This window comes from Sceloporus occidentalis, unplaced genomic scaffold, assembly GCF_023333645.1.
Source record: "Sceloporus occidentalis isolate IW3139 unplaced genomic scaffold, rSceOcc1.0.p SCAF_4, whole genome shotgun sequence".
In the NCBI taxonomy this organism is placed as follows: Eukaryota; Metazoa; Chordata; class Lepidosauria; order Squamata; family Phrynosomatidae; genus Sceloporus; species Sceloporus occidentalis.
This window is the reverse complement of record NW_028316984.1, coordinates 177,801,665-177,823,131: the sequence shown is the minus strand read 5'-3', so window position 1 is coordinate 177,823,131 and position 21,467 is coordinate 177,801,665. Positions and strand designations below refer to the sequence as shown.

The following is a 21,467-nucleotide window of genomic DNA, read 5'->3' as shown; positions in this document are numbered from 1 at the left end:
GGAAGGACTCTGTACTGGAAGATGTCAGGGCCGATGGCGAAGGCGAGGAACCTGCGGTGTTGTTCTCGTATGGCAATATGAAAGTACGCGCCCTTCAGGTCCAGTGTGGCAAACCAGGCGTCCTTCTGCAAGAGTGGCAGAATAGAAGCAAGAGTTACCATCCTAAAACGTCTGTACACTATAAAAAAGTTCAAAGCACTTAAGTCCAGAATTGGCCTAAGTCCATCTGGTTTCTTAGGGACAGTGAAGTATCTGGAGAAGAAGCAGTATCGGACCCGAGAGGGGTCTACGGGTTCGATAGCGCCCTTATCAAACAAGGAGTGCACTTCGTCAAGAAGGGTGTCCGAGGGGATGGCGGAAGTAAAGGCTCCAGTGGTCAGGAGCTCAAAGAACTCTAGGGCATAACCCCGCCGGACAATGTCGAGTACCCAAGAGTCTGATGTAATAGAGGCATGTCTCCTCTTGGAAGACTTGTCCGGCTTGTCTGTGGTAGAAGCTGAAGTAGTGGGCTGAGCAGGGTCCTCCGCGGAGGCAGCCGCGGGCTGAAAGACCTTCTCATACAGGTACACCTTGAGCTTCTGGTCCTGGTTTTTTAAAGCCTGAGTCGTCATGGCTTGCAATGTCTGCAAGTCCTGGGAATATGGCCCTCGCCAAGGCAGAGGACACATTTGTCGTGCCTGTCAGAGATGGGTATTTTGACCCCACACTTGGCGCACCTCTTGAAGGAGGCCATGAGCAACACGGGTAGACGAGAGGGTAGTCGTTACCGGTCCGAAGTCAACACCAATAGAGAGTCCGAATAAACAAGTCCAAAAGGGAGATTCCAAAGAGTGGTCAAGAGTCCAGTCCGTTCCAGTAATAGCCAGTGATTTCAGTCCGTAAGGATAGTCAGATTGAATAGAACCTAAAGAGCGAAGTTCCTCGAGCTGCTTAGCGCGGTGGAATGAAGGAACTGGAGAGGAGCGGGCCACCAGGGGCCTTATATACCGGATGGGCGGGGTTACCGCCAAAAAGTTGCAGAAAGATACATTGCATTCTGCCCAGAGATTCTAGAAAATTCCGAGCAGGCGCAGAATAACCCATTTGTGTGATTCACAGAGACCACGAAGAAGAAACACAACTTTCCAATTTTGCCATATTTGTTTAAGGCTTAGTTCTAAGGTAACTGTTCAAACAGTCCCAGGTGGACCAAAGTACCTTATGAGTTCTGATTAAAGTATGACTTTCATGTCAAAATAAATAAATATCTTTAGTTCCTCCACTGCCTTCAGGTGAAAACTCAAGTTGCCGTCTTAAATCCTGGTGTTTTGGTACACTGTAGTACTGAAGACACTAAAATTAGGGGCTGGTGTGCTTTCTGTCCTTAAAACTGGTGGCTCTACCATCAAAGAAAAGAGACTAAGGTCCAAAACACACTGCAGAAATAATCAAGTTTGAGACTGCTTTAACTGTCCTGGCTCAGTACTAGGGAATCCTGGGAAATGTAGTTTACTGTGGCACCAAAGCTCTCTGATAAAGAAGGCTAAATGTCTCACAAAACTACCATCCCCAAAATTCTCTAGCACCGAGCCAGGGCAGTTAAAGTGGTCTCAAATGGGATTATTTATGCAGTGTGTTTAGGACCAGAGTTTGGTGACCCATTTTAGCAGTGTCATAATCCACATGTGTTAATTTAGTTTATAATTTATAAAATAATTTAGTTTATAATTTGCTCTGTATACTGTCAGGTGCCTTGAGTCCCCTACTGAGAGAAAGAAAGGTGGGGCACATCAAAACCAAATAAACTCTTTTTCCTCCTTTAGAATATTTTATCCATCCCCCTTTATTAAAAAACTTAGGACAGCATTCAACATTAAGCAAAAATTATACTGAAGTTCAAATAGTAAAATCAACAGAAATACAGTTCACACATACAGTGATTATAATGTACATTTAGATTCTCCCTGCAATAGTTTGCTTAAACCATATTCAGTATTTTTATCAGCATGATCTGTATTCTTTAAAAATGAACTATTTGCAGAAGAATGTGTCACCTTCAGGTTATTTTCAATTCTAAGTCATCATGATTTAATCCTACCCTGTGGAGCTAGAGAGGCTCAGTGAAATGCTTGAGGAAACAAGAAGAATCTAAGCTGAGCCATAAATGCACAGAAATAGAGAAAAAAAGAGAATGAGATCAGAAAGCTGTTGGATGGCTGGTCTGTAAAGAAATAAGGGCACATATGGCCATGAGTAGGGGGCACTCATACTTTCCAAATAAACACAGGAAAGGAAGAAAAAGGAAATTAAAAATGGAAGAGCAGTAAATTAACACCATTGGTGGTATTGTTCAACAAACAGTTTCCTATAAAGAACAATTCTATGCCATTTTCAGATAAATCTTTGGTCTCTGAAAGTAAACACGATTCTTCAGGTGTCATATATTTCTATCCAGAACAATTTACACTGAAAATATGTGAATGCTATTTCCCTGCATCAAGAACTGACAATTCTCCTTGTGGGCAGGGGAAAATACAAACACATATTTCAGATAACATGGAACAAAACAGAGATAGATTTAAGTTACGTATCTTCCTTCCATCCAAAGACATATTATTTTTAGCTGCTTTAAAATTTGTAGCAGTCAAATGCTGAAACATCCCAAAGCAAAATTAATGAAATAAATTCTTAAAACAACTGACAACCAGTGTAGTTCAAATGGTAAAACTATGTCTGAGGAAATCAAAGTTCAGATCCCTTTTCAGACATGAAACTCATTAGGGCCTCAAGCAGACGAAGGGCTTGGAGTAGCCTCTGGTCACTCTAATCCCGAGCGCACCCTGAGCGGCACGGGACTGCGGTGACCAAGCGTCGCAGTTCCAAGGCCGGCTGCCGCCATGGTCCACAACAGACCGACAGGAGGGAGCGCTTTTTTCTGCTCCTTTTGTGGCCAGTTTTGAGCCACTTTAAGCAGCTGCAGTACAACTTCGGCCCGATCCAGGGCATACATCATATATACACTGCACCCCCAGACTGGCCCAAAACTGGTGCTGTTGGCCCATCTGTTTCAGGCTTGGATGACCTTGGAATAGTATCTTTCAGCCTCATCTACCTTCTATACTTGACTATAAGTCAACCTCATGTATAAATGGAAGGCAGGTGTTGAGGCCAAAATTATGGATTTTTATATGACCCATGGATAAGTCAAGGGTAAAACTTAGGGGCATGTAACAAAGGATCTAAAGGATCCAAAGAACTTAAAAAATTACAGCAGGCATAACACTAAAGGCTGGATGGATAAGAAAATAGAGAAGGATCGGTGCTTCAAGAACAGATTTTTTTTATTATAAAATTTATTGTTTAAAAGAAATATAAACAACATATACATATACATATCAACATACCTACATACAAGTAGTTGTCACATACACTCATGTTAACAATAGTCTTCAATATTAACTATCAGATGAAGAGTCTTCCCCCTTTTCCCTGTCTTTATCTCGAATCTGTATCCCTCTACTAGTAACCTTTCTAAATTCCATCTTTAACTTTCTTTATCCCTTCACACTTCCCCTCCATCTTTCCCTCCTTCTATCCCTTTATTTTCTTCACTATCTACCTTACTCTCATACTTTCCCTACCTACACTAACCCTCTACACCTACTTATCCCTTATACTTTTATCTTCCCATCCAGACTCTTCTCATCTGACTCTTCATTTATCTATCTTCTATTTACCTTGACAACTATCACCTATCACATACAATTGACTTCCTTTCTACCAGCTAAGGTCTAATCGTGTTCAAGATTGTCTTTCTAACATCCATTTATTTATCTGCGGATCCATCTTCCCCTACACACATTCAATTACATGATAGTTATTTATGTTAGGATTGGCTAACTTCTTATCTTACAAATTTGTTACAGCTACCTTTCCCCATCTTTGTTCCAAAAACTTGATAACCTCCATCCAATCATCTCTCACTTGGGCCTATCTCTCATAGCTTGTGTCAATCTGTCCATTTCTTTCCCCTCGTATAATTTCATCAACCAATCATCTATTTTGGGGCACTTGATATAATTTTCCAATCAATTTGTCCTTTTCATCTATTAAAATTTTTTCCAATTCCGATTTCTCTTGTTTCTCCTCAAATCCATAGGTTTTATCATCCTCTCTATATCTTCCTAATAATTGTCTATAAGCGAACCAACTGATATTCCATCTCTCTTCTACCAATTCATCTCTTGATTTTATTTCCCATCTACCTTCTCTTTTTCCTAATAAATCTCTATATTTATACCAATTCCCTTCTTTTATCATTTCCTTCCTATGGAAGGCTTCATGTGGGGAAATCCAACCTTTTATTTTTGGTAATACCCTTTTTTTATATTTATTCCAAGCCTTAATTAGTGGTTTTCTTATACAATGATTATTAAATGATTTATTTTGTTTATCTTTCCCATACATCAAGTAAGCATGCCACCCAAAAGTCATCCCATCTCCTTCCAAATCCAATAGGGTATCGTTTTCTAGTGTTATCCAATGTTTGATCCAGAGTAGGCAACAAGCGTCATGATACAATTTTAAATTGGGTAAATTCAATCTACCTCTTTCTTTTGCATCCTGCATTATTTTGAATTTAATTCTTGCCTTCCCCCCCTCTCCAAATAAAATGTGATAAATCTTTTGCCCAGTCTTTAAATATTTTGTCAGACATCACTATCGGTAATGTTTGAAATACAAACAGGATCTTAGGTAATACCATCATTTTAATTGTAGATATTCTTCCCAATAACGATAATTGCAACTTGTTCCACTTAATCAAATCCTTCTTAATCTGACTCCATAAATTTTTATAATTATTTTTGAATAGTTCATTCGTCTTTTTTGTTATTTGCAATCCCAAATATTTAATTTTTTTACCTACTTTGATTCCAGCTTCCCCCTCCAATTGTTTCTCTTCTTTCTCATCCATGTTTTTTGTCAAAATAACAGATTTCCCTTTATTAATTCTGCAACCCATTGTTCCCCCAAATTTCTCCAGTATCTCTAAAATCTTTTTGGTACTTTCCCTAGGATTTTCAACAAATAAGATAATGTCATCCGCAAAAGCTCTAACTTTTAAGTTATCTTTCAAGTTTATCCCTTTAATTTGACTGTCTCCCTTAATTTCCTTTATAAGTGCCTCAATCACAAATAGAAATAAAAAGGGGGATAAGGGGCACCCTTGTCTTGTTCCTCTTTTGATGTTTATAAATTTTGTCTTTTCACCATATATACTGATTTGGGCTTTCTGCTTACTATATATTTTTTCGTATCCAATTTTTGAAATTACTTCCCACTTGTATTTTGTGTAACAATGCCATTAATATAGACCAATTGATCGAATCAAATGCTTTTTCTAGGTCCAGAAAGAACATAGCTAATTTCTTCTCATTATGACAATCATAATATTCAGTCATATCCACCGAGATTCTTGTATTGTCCCTCATATTTCTTTGGGAAATATTTTGGGAGAAAAATCCCCTTTGATCACTCCCAATCAAATTTTTCAGACAATTCTTAAGTCAGTTGGCTAATATAGATGGATTTTTTTTTATAATCATTATTTAATAAGGATATAGGCCTAAAATGTCTTGGGTCACATAAGTCTTTGTCCTCTTTCAGAATCAAAATTATTTTCGCTTCTTTCCAAGAATCAGGGATATTACCTACTAGAGCTTCATTCATCACCAATTGTAAAATTTCACTTAATTCTTCTTTAAATGTTTTATAAAATAAATTTGTTAGGCCATCATTTCCCGGCGCTTTCCCCAATTTGCAATTACTAATGGCTTCTTCAACGTCAATCTTGTTTCTTGGTTGGTTTAAATATTGGCGTTGATCCTCTGATAAGATATTATCAGCATATAGCTCTTGATAAAATTCTGTAAATACCTCTTTTATATCCTCTTGTTTTGTCATAATTTCCCCTCCCTTTTGGATCTTACTGATCGTTCTTTTTTCTTCTTTCTTAATTTATATGCCAACCATTTACTTATTTTGTTAGCCTGATCAACATGTTTATGCTTGGCCATTTTCAATTTTTTCTCTAATTCCTCCACTGCTTTGATTTCTAATTGTTTTTGGAGCATTTTTATCTCTTCTTGTACTTTTTTGTTTGTGGGGTACATTTTCTGTTTTTCCTCTTTTTCTTTCAGTAAATTGTTTAGTAAAGTTACTCTTTGTTTCTTTTGTTTTTGTACTCTAATATTTTGTTGGGTAAAGAAACCTCTAAAAACAGCTTTCCCTGCATCCCATACCGTTGATATCTGGACTCCTTTGTTTAAGTTCTCTTTTTAAAAAAAAACATCATCTCCTTTGTTTCTTTTATTATCCTTTCATCTTTCAACAAATCCTCATTTAAGTACCATTTATTTATCTTCATGGTTCCTTCAAACTCAACATTATTGGGCTATGATCAGAAATCACCCTATTGAATGTTTCCATTTTTTCCACATCTTTAAGGTCTTGGATACAAAAAAACATGTCTATTCTCAACAGTGACTCGTGTCTCTCTGAAAAGAAGGTGAAACTTTCTTCATTATTATATAAATGTCTCCATATTTCTATTAAGCTCCAATTCTCTACAAAATCAAAAAAGATTTTGGGTAATTTCCCTTGTGTTTCTTTTATTATTTTATCTGAAGTTCTATCAACTTGGGGTTCTATTACTCTGTTAAAATCTCCCGTCATTATTATCTTTTCATATTCACATTCAATTACTTTCTTTTGAATCTTTTTATAGAATTTACTCTTATTTTCTTGAGGTCCATAAATACTTAATAATAATATTTTTCCACTTTCAAATTGATTTCCACCCCTAAATAATGGCCCTCCAAATCCCTAAATATCTCCTTTAATTCTATGTAGCTTTTCACATAAATAATTATTCCTCATTTGCTTTTATCAATTGCAGATGTATAATCCTTTCCTAATTTGCCATTTTTAATAAATCGTATATCTATTTCTGATGTGCGATTCTTGCAAACAGATCACATCTGCATAGTTTCTCTCTAAAAATAAGAAAACCTTTTTTCTTTTTTTGTGGGGAGTTTAACCCCTTGACGTTCCAGGATAACAATTTCATCTGCAACTTACTTTGTTCTTACCTTTAGAACTAGTCAACTTATCAAATAGCCCACTCACAAGCTTTATACACAAGTAAAATCTTTATTAATAAGTAGATTCTGAATATAATTACACTGCTTCCCAAGAATCACACCCGTTGAAATATTCAAGTTCCTTGTACAGTAATTAATTAATTGTTTAGGGAAGAATGTATCCACTTCATCAAATAATATTTAGTATTCTCCTTCTCCATCTTCTTCTTATTTTCTGACAATCCCTCCTCCCTCTCCTCCCTCTTTGTCTCTCCTATCGATGTCTTTCTTCAGATCGTCCAAGAGTCTCCTTGCTTTTTCTACTGTATTCACTCTTATTTTCTTCTGGTTCCAGAACATTTGCACTCCTTCCAGTTCATCCCATTTAAACAAGATCCCGTAGTTTTTCAGTTTATCAGTCAGGAAATAATATTCCTTTCGTCGCCTCAAAATTTTTCCAGAGATGTCTTTCAAGATTTTTATCTCCTTATCTTCCACTATTAGTTTTGTTTTGTAGTTTTGTTGGAGTATCATGTCTCTGGTCTGTTTGCGTACAAAGTACACCACTACGTCTCTTGGCAGGTTTCTCATTTTCGCAATTCTGGAGTTTAGTCTGTATATACGGTCCAGTTCCCACGGGAATTGAATTTCAGATTCCTCGATGAATTTCGCTAGAATTGGTGAGAGGTCGGCATATAAGCTTTCATTTGTCTTTTCTGGCAATCCATGAAGTTTCATTCTTAAAATCTGTTCTTGGTCTTCTCTTTGTTCTCTTACCATCTCTTCCATTTGTTTTTCCAGGTCTTCTGCTTTCTTTTCTAGTTTCTTCACTTTAGAATTAATAGAATTTAGATCTTCATCAATCTTATTTAACCTTATTCTTACTTCTCCTATTTCATTCTTTAATTCATTTTTCAAATCGTCCCTTGATTTTTGAATCTCCAGATTTGTTTCTAGATGAAGCCTCCTCATTTCCTCCAGAAGTGATGCATTGCTTTCTGGCATCTTATTACCAGTCTCTAGCGAGGGTCTTCTTTGAGATGCCGATGTTGCTTGTGCAGTTGTCTTCCTTGTTCCCACTACCATCTTCAAAATTAGTGAAGAAGAGATAGTACTGTTATAATTCGGTTAGAGATTCTAGGTCAGAGTGGGGGGTATGGGAAAGGGGGGGGGTAAGGGTCAAGTACAAAGGTGGAATTATCTTTATAATTCCTATTTCTAGATTTTCTATAAGTTCTTCAATTTAATTTCGTCGTAATATACTGGGCTCTAATTAGAAAAGGAAAATCAATTGGTTCGCCTGTATAATTTAGAGATTTCAAAATTTTCTAAAATTTTTCCAAATTACTCCTACTGTATGTTATCCACCGTCTCTCAAAATCTACTCTAATGTAAAGTTTTTATGTCCTCTTCCCCTCTAATTTATTTATTTATTTCCCTCCTCCATTTGTGTTTTATGTAGTGTTTGTCTATTTAGTACTTCTTTCTCCCAATATCAAAGGATGTCAGGGAAAAGTGGCCAGGTCTTTTTTCTTTCCCACTATACAGGACCTCACAGTAGCCTTAAATAGTTAGCTTCTTCCAAACCCTCCAAACACCCTTCCCTTTGCTTACTTTCCCTTCTTTGTTACAATCAAACGCTGTCCTTGTTACCAATTTTCTCCTGACATATTACAATGTAGCTTTCTCCTACTTCAATTTCTCAATACAAATTTTACACACTTCCCCACTACTCCCAGGTATTCAAACGCTGTTTCCTTTACCCAACGCCATTTTTCCTCACTCCCAATCTGTTTCTCCCTCCCAGAATTTCACAAGAACCTAAAGTCCACCAACCTGTAACTTTGAACTGCCAAGGTTATTACACAAATTCGCCACCTAGATTATTTCTCAATTAGTTCTCAGTTATTTCTCAGTCCTCTTTCTCCTTCCTATTTTGGCTCCTTTCCCTTTTCTCCTGTATCTCTCAGTTCTTCCAGACCGCCTTCTCCTTCTTTCCTTCTGCTTCAGCAATTTCTTCGTGCCTTCACCGAAACACTCCACCTCTCACGTTCCTCCTTTGTTTTCGAACCTATTCCGTTTAGACTCCCTCTCCTCAGTTCATAGTTTTCTTTAAGTGAAAAACCCAGTCTTAGAGTCAAAGAAACGCAGGTCCCCAAGTCAAATATAAACCCCAAAAAAGCAGAACAAAACAGAACAAAAACCCACTCCAAGCCAGAATCTCCGAAAAGTCAAAACCCTAAGTCTCCAGCTCGATAGAAGGGGGGAGCATGAAGTTGAGTAGTAAATCTCCTGGGTTGCGCATTCTTTTCTCCCCCAACCATGTGTGTTCTTCTTCAGCGTCCTCTCAAACACTCGCACCCCACCACATCTTCTCCCTTTCTCCTCTTCTCCAAACCTCTCCGCCAATCCTCTCCTCACTCCCAGATCACACGATCCCTTCTCGGGGATAGATCCTCATGTAGAAAGATTTATTACAGGTAGGTAATTTTTGTTTGATTCAGTGTCTTTATAATAAAATAATGGCGGCGGAGCCTCTGTCGCCAAGCCGCAGCTCGCGACTGCTGTTGCGGGCATGGTTGCTCAGGCCCCCTTCCCGGCTCGTTGTTTCTTTCCTTCACTCTTTCTCTTTATACTCAACCTTTTCGAGCCTGGGGGGAATCCTTGCTGAGCCCCTCTGCCTCCCCCTTACCGAGGGGGATACTTTCAGCTGTTGCTACCTTACCCCGACAGCTCCCATCCCGCAACTAGCTCTCTCCCTCCAGAGCTTCTCCTGGAGGGTGCTTCTCACTCCGCCATGCCACCGGAAGTTCCTTCAATAACAGATTAACTCTTGACTTTCACCAGCGGATGATCCTTTTTAAATAAGAGTTAAAGTATAATACAGACATTGACCTGTAAATAAGTAGACTGTTTTTTGGGGTCAATTTTTTACAGAACTGTTGTGAGAAGAAAAGCAGAGTTGGGGGGGGGGGGGTTATGAATTGACCCAACTCTGGGAGATTTATGGTTCAGTAGGAAACTTGGACCTCCTGACTAATCTATTCCAAGATAGGGAAACTTTGGCCTTTGAGACATTTTGGACTTCAGCTTCTAGACTCACTATCATTACCAATGATAAGGAACTGTAGAAGTCACAGGTCAAAATATATTGCAAGTCAAAACTTCTTCATCCCTGTTAAAATAACTGCACCACTCTGGTTCTGAAAAATATAAATAAATGCAGGACCCATAAATGAATGTATTTTCTAGCACTTGGAGGGCATGAGCTGTAATCAGACCATACCTATGTCACTTCTGCTCAAGGTATTTGATATGTGTGGGTTGTTCACATTAGGAAATCACTTAACTGTGGAGTCACTGAGTGTTAAATCTGCATTGTGTGAATTTGCCTTGATTTAGAAATAAATTTCACTAGAAACAGTAATTTTTATTCAATGTAAATGTAAACGGGAATGAGAAAAAGTTGAAAAAGATCAGCAGATACAATGGAATTACACAGGTACAAGAAAGGCTTTTCTGAAGAACAGGATCCTGGGGAAAGACTTACTGTATATACTCATGTATAAGTCTAGAAATTTAGGTTAAAAAATTGACCCAAAAATCCTGGGTCGACTTATCCATGGGTCAATGTAAGTACTGTATTTTAACTCTCTCATATATATATATATATATATATATATATATATGGTGATAGAGTTTAATCTGCCCTGGAAGCACTGACCCCCTTCTAGTCTCTCATCCATCCAGCCTTTAGTATGAGCACAAATAGTTAAGCCTGATGGAATTTTGTAAGTTCTTTGGCATTGTTTTCCTTTGTTTCATGCACTTTAGATTCTTTGTTACATGCCCCTAGGTTTTACCCTCAACCTATCCACAGGTCATATCAAAATCCCTAATTTTGGCCTCAAGATCGACTTATAGTCAAGTATATACAGTAACCAGAGAGAAGAAAGGAACTTGGCAAATTTAGAGAAGGCAGCTGTTTTGGATACAGAAAAGAGGAAGATGAGAGTGCACAGAAACTGGAGAAGAAATAACCAAGACAAGCTAAATGCTGGTGGTCTGCTTGAAGAAGATAGGACAAGTCAAGAATTAAAAGAAACATAACATTTTCAGTAGTATAAAAGGGCTTGCAGTCAGGTTAAAATGGAGGACTTGAGATGGCTCCTTTAGAATTTAGCTAGAAAATAAGGTATGGGGATGGGGTTAGAAATAGAAAGATAAGACTATGGTTGGTTAACAAAAGAGACAAGTCAAAAATGGTTGAGAATAAGGGCCAGTCTATAGAGAGCAACCTGTACCTCCTTTCTAAACATCTTCTGTTGTCTCTTAATTTGAAGCAGGCTTTGAGGCTGTAAGCTTTGACAGATTAAAGGTCTGTTGGCAGTCTTTTCCTTTTGGCCATTTATTTTCATTTTATTTCATTTTCCTCAAAATCTCACCCCACCCCCAGCTATATCATAGTGCAAATGATACAGGTATGAGAAGTAGCTGGGGAAGATTTTTTTCAATGGAAAAATGGTTGGAAGGGGAAGGATTAAGCAGCTTTATCCTCTCCACTTCTTCAAATTCCTCTGCTGAAATGTCCACCCTGGGAGAATGCTTTCTATGACCAAAAGAAGGGAAGAAAAAGAAAACAGAATAATTTACAATGTACAGTAATAATACAAATTGCGCTTACCCTATTCCTTGACCTATGAGCTCCAGTTGCCGACACATGCAGGAACGAACTTCATATTCTACATCTTGGCAGAGAGATTTCACCAGTGGAAGAATTTCTCTTTTAACACTGAAAGGGCAATAATTTTTATAATTTAACATAAAGAAAATCTCATTCCACTTAGCTGAGACAGTTGATTCAAATTATGTCATGGTAAAAGCTTGTGTTTCACACCACATTTTATATACGGATTATATTTAAATTTTTTGGTTTCTGCACAGCAAGTAAGGAAAGGTTATTGTTACAAGTGCTAAGGTTATATTCCTCAGATTTTAGAAATGCAAAAGCATTTCTATCATTACATTTAAAACAATGTTTAATAATGAAATACTGCTGAATATCAGAATGCTATCATACAAGCAGAAATACAGATCACTATTTTGTCACCATTAAGTATTTGCAACAACAACAAAAAAGGTAAATATAAATTACTAAATTGAAGGTTAGGAAGAGGCATAAAATAACCATAGATGTATTTGTTTAGAACAGAACAATTTACTTGAGTATTCACACTGGATCTGATGATACTTGGCATTATCATGAACATTATTTCAGGCAATGCTTCCCACCCTAAGTCTTGACACAGAAAGGAAGAAACAGAATAGCAACTGTGATCACTATTTTCCAGGATTAGTATCAGAAAATACCAGTCAGTCTGTCAGAAACCAAAGGAGCTTCTTCACTGTCCATTAAGAGGCTAGGGAACTGAATGAGGCTATTTCAGTCCCATCATAATTTTCTACTCTTTGGTGTTTCCATATCTCCACTTAGCTTCCAATAATTCAGTACACAGAAAAATCTGCTCTTAACAGTGAATAAAATTAAGAATTCACTGGGAGAGATGACTAGTTAAGGGAGAATAAGGATACAGTAACTTCACAGGATAAATAGATCAGTCTGTTTCCACTCTGCATCAGTTTTTCAAGTACTCACTAAAATTTACATTTTAACCTGCTTTGCATTATTCTCTCACAAAATAAAATCTCTAACTATATTCTTCTTAAAACACAGTTTTAAAATATAGTCTTTATGTCATAATACACATTTGGGAATCTTCTTTTGACTGAAAACTGTATCATAACCATTGGGAAAGTATAAAACCCAATGGGTGTCCGAGCTGTATTACACATTTTGAGCTGCAAATTGAGAATGAGGTCGGTTCATATTAGAATTTATTGAGATCATATTCCTTAAACACTGCTGCAGCTGCAGTTACAAAATTAATGTCAGTACAAAGAAGGAAGTGCCTTATACCATGCTCAGGATTCCACCTAACCTTGGCTTACCATATATACTCGACTATAAGTAAAGAAAAATATATGCCCAAAAATTGACCTTAAAATCCTGGGTTGAGAAAGGTCCTGAACGAAGCTCTGCTCCAATGCCCCACTCTCCCTGCCTTGGCAGTGATTTCTGAAAGAACTGCCTCGCCAGGGAGTATATGTGAAAGAGGTGATTAATCTTCTCAATCTGATGTTAAAACCTCCTCTCCCCCTCCTCCTCCTCTCTCTCTGGATCTCTCTGACCACCAAACACCCCTATTCCCTTCCCTTGTCAATCCAATGTTAAAACCTACTTTCCCCATCCTCCCCCTTCCTCTCTGGATCTCTCTGACAACCAAAACCCACTTCCCTTCCCTTCTCAATTGGATTAAAACATTCTCTGCCCATCTTCCTCTTCTGTCTCTGGATCTCTCTGACCACCAAACCCCATTTCCCTTCCCTTCTCAATCTGATGTTAAAACCTACTCTCCCCATCCTCCTCCTCCTTCTCTGATCATCAAACCGCACTTCTTTACAGCTCCTTCCTGTTCCAATCCAAAGTTAAAAGCTCCTCTTTCAGCACCAGGGAAGTGGTGTTAGGTGATCAGAGAAGGAAGCTTAGAGACTGCTGGTGGTATAGTGGTAATTAAATGAGGCTATTGCTATTACTATTACTATTATTCCTGCAGGTGAAACAATGTCACACAGCAATGCACCAACACAGATGTTTAGCATTTTATACTGTCTGCAAAATATACCCAAGTTTAACTGCATTCCACTGTCAAATCAATGTAAGAAACACATCCAAATACTTGGTGAGTTCTTATGTTTCACAGGGTGATGGAGAATAAATTGCTAGATTCTATAAATCACAGCTGAAGTCATGCCTATGAGGGATTATGATGGAGCTTTATATAGAACTGCAAAATGAACAGCCATAACATCTTGAACAACCAGAGCTTTCATCTTTTAAGACATGAAGAAAATGAACAAAACCATCAGGAACCAAAATGCAGCATTTATAAATCCCAGGCCATCTAGTGTGGCATTTATACAATCAAGACTTATGATTGTTAATAATTTAAAAACACCAAAACAGATCTCCAGATCATGAAAGGAGCAAACAAGTTGGTATATGCAGATTAAAAATACACCTTCTGTTACTGAAACTGCCTCCACACAGGATTGAAAGCAACCATTTCATGCAAGTTCACAATCTCTGACATGGCATGGAAAGGGGAAAAAAAACCTACCTAGACATAGTAGGGAAATTATGGAAATAGAGCTGAAATTAGCTGTTATGTTAAAAAGACGCAGAAATTTATTATCAGTGCAAATGACCATCTGAAGAATTGGGGGAGAGGATGGATCATGCATTTAGTGTGAGAAAACATGTATTACAGTATGTATTATAGGTTCAGTTCAGGAAGCTATATTTCTCCCCAGCAGTTAAGATGGAGTGAGGAAAACAAACAACAGCATTTGGCTGACTGGGTCTGATGCATATTATACCAAAGACAACTCACAAGTTTCTTTAGTATCTCTCCTTTTCCCACAATATAAAAGCAGGTCACTTTATATCACCATACAGAAACTGTAATCATTTGCACATGCAAAACAAATGGCAGTTACTCACATATGAGCTTCAAACTTGTTAGCTAATTTTCCCAAGATTTTACAACTAACTAAGCGAGACTGAAGGGTTTGGGAAAGCTGTGCCTTGGAAACAAGTGGATTCAGGATCTATAGAGAGAAGGAGGAGAAGAAATTAAAAATATATATAAGATTAGTTTAACAGAAGCAAAGTACGCATTAATGTGAACTAAGAAACACTTCAAATGCAAAAATACTCACGTGTATCAGGTTTCCAATAAGAGTATGCAAAGCAAATCAAACACTTGCATTGCATTTGAAATAATTGTGTGTTACAACATGCTGTCATGTTCAGCTAAATGGCTCTCCATGGGAAAAAAATCAGTGGGATGTTCATATTAGCAAAACTGCTATAAAGAATTCTAAAGCACAGACTAAAAGATGTAAAGGAGATGTTCTTCTCCATCTTATTATATCACAAAGAACACGAGTCAAGGGCATTTGTAATTATGTTGCAAAATTAGCACTTCCCACACTTTTTCAAGATGTGAACTTGTTCACTAAGAGATGAGTTGAGATCATCAGGTTCAAAAACACCACTTGATGTATATACGATATTCAACTACATACCTTCTTGCTGACTGCTCTTTTACCTTCCATTACTCCTGAATGTCTGCTAATTGCGACTAACATACTATAAATGATCTCAGTATTTACATGGATATAAGTTATCTACAATAAAAATTATACATAAACTGAAGACCATTTCCAGCAAATTATTCCATGAGAATTCATGGCGGAGGATCCACACTATTCGGCTTTTCTGTTTCGCACTTTCATAAGACAGGAGTTTACAGATGCAGCTAAACCAACACTCTTTATTTCAATTGGCTTCTCAATGACACAGTTAACACTGTACAATTCACCTGGGGTCTTGAGTCAAGCAAAGCATTTTATGCTCTGCCTTCACCATGGCAGCCGCAACGGAAGAGGAAGTTGCTGGTGGGCTCTCTATTACAATTGATCACCACCAAAGCAAATGGTCAGAAAAATGGTATTGCTGTTTGGTGATAAATTTATTTTTAGATGAAAGAACAAGATGCTGTACACGTCACCTGCTTGGTCATCTTACCAGTAACCCTGTTCATTGTCTACTTTACTCGTTTCCACAGCCCTACTCAGCTATGGCCAACCTCTTGTTTTGACTATGCATCTAGACTACAAGTCCTAACACATATGCCCCCACTCAGCAATGCTCCCACAATGCACAAAGCATGTTAAGCCATCATTTTGATAGCCAGGGGGAAAAAAAGGGAAAAATAGGGCATTGATTTTTACTGTTTTCCCCCTGCCTGCCATTATGGAAGAGTGTTGAAAGTCACCTGGACACCTGCACTATTGCAAATTGAAAAACAGATGGTGATGGAGGCAGAGGGGCTCTCAGGATACCCTCCAAATATCCTGGATAACTGCCAATTTGCTGGACTTGCCCTTTCTGCCTTGTTGCTGACACTCAACTTATTAAAGCTGAAGACACATTAGTCACATGAAGGAACATCACTGGGGAAATGGACTCTAGTCTTAGCCTTGTCACTAGATCTTTTATACATTAGTGTATTCGTCTGCAGTGAGGAAGCCTTACAAATAAACTTCTCTGCCATGCTAGTAGATGGATGTCTAAGGTAGAACATGTAATATGCTCAGTACGAAGGAGGTGCCGAGAGCACAGCTTTCTAGTGGTTGTATTATGAGATCCAAGAAGAGAGAATTGGACTGATCAGGTGGGGAGGAGATGGGGATGTTTCTTTTGGGGGGGGAGCCAGAGTGGCATAGAATGTTGGACTATATGTGAGAAAACTAAGTTCAAACCTGCTTTGGCCACAAAATTCATTGGTTAAGGACAAACAAACTATTTATGTCCATTACCATCTCATTTTCACACGTCCAACCTCAACTGTTCTGTTCATTTCCAACAACTTTTTAAAGGGGGAAACCTTAACATTTCAACAGCTTCACCTAAATTTAAAGCATTTTAAACTTTCTTTTAAAAATATGGGCGGTCCAACTGCTGTCCTTCATTTTTCTTTCATTTAAATTTCAAGTTCTTTGGAGCAACTAAAAAGTGTAACGTCTGCCATATGGGTTAAAACCGGTTCTGCAAACATAGCAGAAACTGACCATATATTATGATGTGCTGTTACCCCTTGGACTACAGCGCGCCCGCGCCATACGCGGGCGCGCCTTACGCGGCCTTGAGCATACGCGCTCAAGCCGCGGGGCACGCACGGGGCGGAAGGGGTGGCGCGTCCCATTCAATTGAATGGGTGTGTGCTACTGTTGCACCCTGCGCGCGTGCGCGCCGCCACACAAGAGCCCCATTGTTTACAATGGGGCTCGAGCATAGGCGGAATTCGCCTTACGCGGAGGGATCCGGAACGGATCCCCAGCGTAAGGCGAGGACGGACTGTATTAGATTGAGAGGCAGAGGAGGTGGAGATGTCTGTCCCCTTGTACCAAGGACACCAGTCATCTCCACTCCACACACATACGCATACACCAGTCATGATGTCAGTGTTAGCTCACCACAGTTCGGGGGGGGAGGAATATCATGGCTCCAACTGATTCATGGGAGCAGCCATTTTCTCTCAAGTACAATGACCTGAAAAGCAACACCAAATTTTGCCATATTTCAAAAAAAAAATTGAGCCTATATTCTCTATTAGCTGATGAGTGCTGAAACGGATGGTCAAAATAAGCAGGTTTCCATCTGGTTCCAGGGCGTTTAGACAATGCACATTTTGAAGCCATCTGGAAAGTACATCCAAGCTGTGCTACTGAGGGAAAGACCAGACTAAAAAGGAGCTGGATTTTTCTGCTTCTTCCTGGAAAGTGCTCACCTTCACATGTACATATACATGCACCGATGCGAGGGTGGCTCTAAAGGGGCGCTCTTTCCAAAACCTAACTCTAATTGTGCATGTAAACGCCTCATCACAGGAGCAGTTTTAAAAGAGATGGAGCTACCATACCCAAGAGGTGGAGGCAGCAATGCTCAAAAGAGAAACTGTGGTGGGGTACAGACCGCCCAAAAAGGGCCGTCTGCTGGCACCTTGTTTTGCTGCATGAGGAAGCCGCAGCGGACAAACCGCGCAGCTTCCTCATGCGGCAAAAAGAACCCATAAAAAGCAGGTTCTTTGTGACACCGCAGTGCGCGAAGCTGCACAGGGATGGTGGAGTAAGAGTAAAAAAAAACAGCACCCAGCAGCACGGCTTGAAGCCACGCATTGTGGTAATGACATGCACGCTCCAGCCATCTTGGGAGCCAGTGGTGGGGTTTCAATGCAGCTTCAGAAAGGCAGCTTCAAGCTGCTTTTTCCCGCCCATCTCTTTCGCCCCTTAGATAAGCATATTTTAGTGAAATACTGTCTCCTGGACCAACCCCACCAAACCTGACAGAAACATCATTCACCCATGCTCCAATCCTTCCTCCAATGTAGTTGATGCCCAGTAAAGTAGCTGGGGTGGGAGTTATGATCATGGCAATAATGTCAAAATGGTGACCAAACAGCAATTGAGAACACAAAACAGTAACGAACATTTCATATTCGAAATAATTATGTAGTCATGATTTTGACACTATTGCTATGATTACAATTCCTCCATCACAATCTACTTTACCAGACATCAGTTTCGTGGCGAGAATGAGGTCCATTCTGTAAGTCACTGAAGCAAGGATGAATTACATTTTCATCAGGTTTGGGGAAATGTCAGGCTAGGAAAGGTTATTGAGACCCAAAACAGACCTGCCCAAAGGAATGGCATGACGCTGCCTCTCAAAGAGCCGAATCGGCACTGCGACAACTTAATGTTGCAGCCCCATTCCAGCTTTTTTCCAGCACAAAAAGAGGCAGCAAAATGCTTTTCTGTCGCAGTGGTGCCTTTTCAGTATGCAGCATTTAGGAATGAGTTCATTATGACACCGGCTTCGGGGCAGCATGGGGGTGTGCATTATTCGTACGCCATGCCCCACACCACCAGGAAGCCAGGGTATTGTGCTGGTCTATATCAGTGCTGACTTCAATATACTTAACTAACTAGTTGAGCATACTTAACTAAGGGCCGAAACATATGGCCTCTGGCCCTTTGAGCACCAGATAGGGGCATCAACTGCACGCCATAGCCCCAATTCGGCTTTTTTCTAGTGCAAAACGAAGTGACAAAATACCACTCCTTTTTGCACCAGAAAAAGGTGCCCTTTCCATTGTGTCTGTTTGGTGCTCCTGCAGCATGCGGTGTCTAAACACTGTGCCACCAGAACTCCGAAAAGCTGCCACCGTGTAAATGGACGGGCGGCTTCACAGAGGCTTCCTGCCAGCATGCGGAAGTGCACTGTGCACATACCACGCTCCCAAGCTGCCAGGAAGTTGGTGTATTTTGCCATTCTGTTCTGGCTCTAAGTACAGGTAGCTGAGAGAGAAAATTCAGGCCTTTTAACATATGCAGCAGGTGCTTGTTAGTTTGGACTATCTTGTACCCACTGAAAAGAGTGCAGATTCTGGAGTGAAGATACTGGAAAGGACCACACTTCAAGTCTCAGCGGTATTCATAAACTATGACTCAAATACGTCTATTAAGAAAATTATTAGCCATTTCTTTTTGCCACACTATTGCTTTTGTATTGACCAAGTATATCACCTTGAACGCTTCAGAAGAAAGGTAACATCTAAATGTAACGAGTAATTAAACTAGTTAGGAAGAAGAAGGGCAAAATGAATTATTTGGAAGGGAACTGCTTTGGGGGCACTAAACTGGGTTTGTTTGTTTTCAGGTAAAGTAATAAAAGGGGAAGTGGCATCTAGGATTTAAAAGTCTGGAGACTCAGAAATACTTTTGTCTTGCATTTAGCTTGTAGCCTTGGGCAAGTTATCTATTTCAATCTAATCCAGTCTTCTGCTTCCAAGATGGGCCAGCTAAATACCTTTAAGCATTTTACAAAGAGGGCATTTAGGCAGCAGAATCCCCCTGTTATTTGCTCTCAGCACCTAGTATTCAGAAGTACAGAGCTTCTGAATATGGAGCTACTATTTAGTTCTTGCAGTTAACAGAAGTTCTTATTTGGGCTAAGCGGGGCTGCATCAATAGAAAGATTTGATGAGCAAAAGGGAAAAGAAATTAGACATAAGCAGATTAATTGGCTGGCAGTGATTTACATTTATTTAATTGTAAATGTGTTCTGATAAGTTTCATCATTGTTTTACATTTTTAAAAAACTGTACCATCATATTTATTTTCACATGCTATTTTCTCTATATACACATTTTGTGTGCATCCTTCCTTAATATGTGTATTTTTATGTAATATTCCCTCATATACTTATTTTAGTGTTAACTTTTTGGAGCTAAGAACTGTTGTTGTTGTTGTGTCTTCAAGTAGTTTCTGACCTACAGTGACCAGCTTTCTTGACAAGAATTATTTAGAGAATGTTTGCCTTTACCTTCCTTTGAGACTCAGAGAGTGTGACATGCCCAAGGTCACTCAGTGAGTTTCCATGGCCAAGCAGAGATTCGAAAACTGTTCTCCAGAATTATAATCCAATGTTCAAACCACTACACCATGCATACATTTGGAGAATGTGCAGTCATACAGACATTAATGTCAGGACTGCAAATGAAGATACTTTTAAAAAAAAACTTCCACTAATTGCCTTAATCTGAAGTATATTTGACCCCAATGAGAATCCCAGTCTATAGTGCAGTATAAAAATGTGAATAGAAGTGTTTTGTGGGTTTAGAATTAAGAAAATTCTACAATACCCAAAACAATACCAAGAGTCAAAAAATACATGTACACATAATGTGGAATATATGTTCTTTTTTTAAACATATCTTTATTAATTTTTTCCCCATTTAATACAACCCAAAAAGACAGATGATAGCATACATTTGAGAACATAAATTTAAGGGGGGTGCCACCATACCTGCTATCAGTCAGGCATGGTAGTGTCCCTTGCAAATAAACAAGTACTTCTATACAGTAGGGTTTCTACGCCTTCTTAATTAGCATCCGTGAAAAAGAATCTAAAACAACTCTTTATTAATTCCCCATATATCATTCCAGTAAGCCACAATAGGACGCCAATTTTTTTCGTGATGAGCAATGTGGAATATATGTTCTATAGCGCTGTCAGCTCTCCTTATTTTCAAAAAGATGTAATTAATACAAATGCAATTTCCTCCACCTATTTTTTTATTTTTAGAAACACCTTCTGCACATGATAGGTTACTGAAATTCAAAGATGCTGTTTATAACTCTTCAGCAGGCAATGCTATAAAAGCCTGACCTTGTAGTTCTAGTTCCATATGAATTTTGCAACATAAAGTAATTTTGGGGATTAAAATGTCCCATCTACCTGGACATGAATTAAAAAAATAGAATATTATATATTCTCCAGGAACCATATTTATCACTGTGTGTTTCTTCTTCCCTGAACTGTGGCTGTTGCTAAATACAAAATCCATGCATTTGCACTCTAAACCAATATATCTATACATTTCTCAATAAATATGTGTTTCCTTATTAATTTCAGTTTTAGTCCTCATTGGCAGAACTGTGATTCAGCTCACTTCCAAGAAACTAAAGTAGCTAGATTTTAAAAAAATTAATTAATGGGCACAGACATATAATGGCATTTAAAAAAAATGGGAACAGAACAACTCAAAAGAAGGACAGCACCAGAATGTTGTCAAAAACTAGATAAAATTTTCACCT

General features: G+C 38.7%; 1 protein-coding gene across 2 annotated transcripts in view; it reads right to left on the bottom strand.

Annotated features, from left to right (window-relative positions):
* Window positions 1-21,467, bottom strand: part of PPP4R4 (protein phosphatase 4 regulatory subunit 4) — a 152,567-nt gene that overhangs the window by 60,089 nt on the left and 71,011 nt on the right. For both annotated transcript variants that reach the window (XM_089522456.1, XM_089522455.1), the window contains exons 6-7: window positions 14,743-14,849; window positions 11,806-11,913 (exon numbers count right to left, since the gene is read on the bottom strand). In XM_089522456.1, the coding sequence (XP_089378582.1) occupies window positions 11,806-11,913; window positions 14,743-14,849 (215 nt within the window). The remainder of the gene's footprint in view (window positions 1-11,805; window positions 11,914-14,742; window positions 14,850-21,467) is intronic.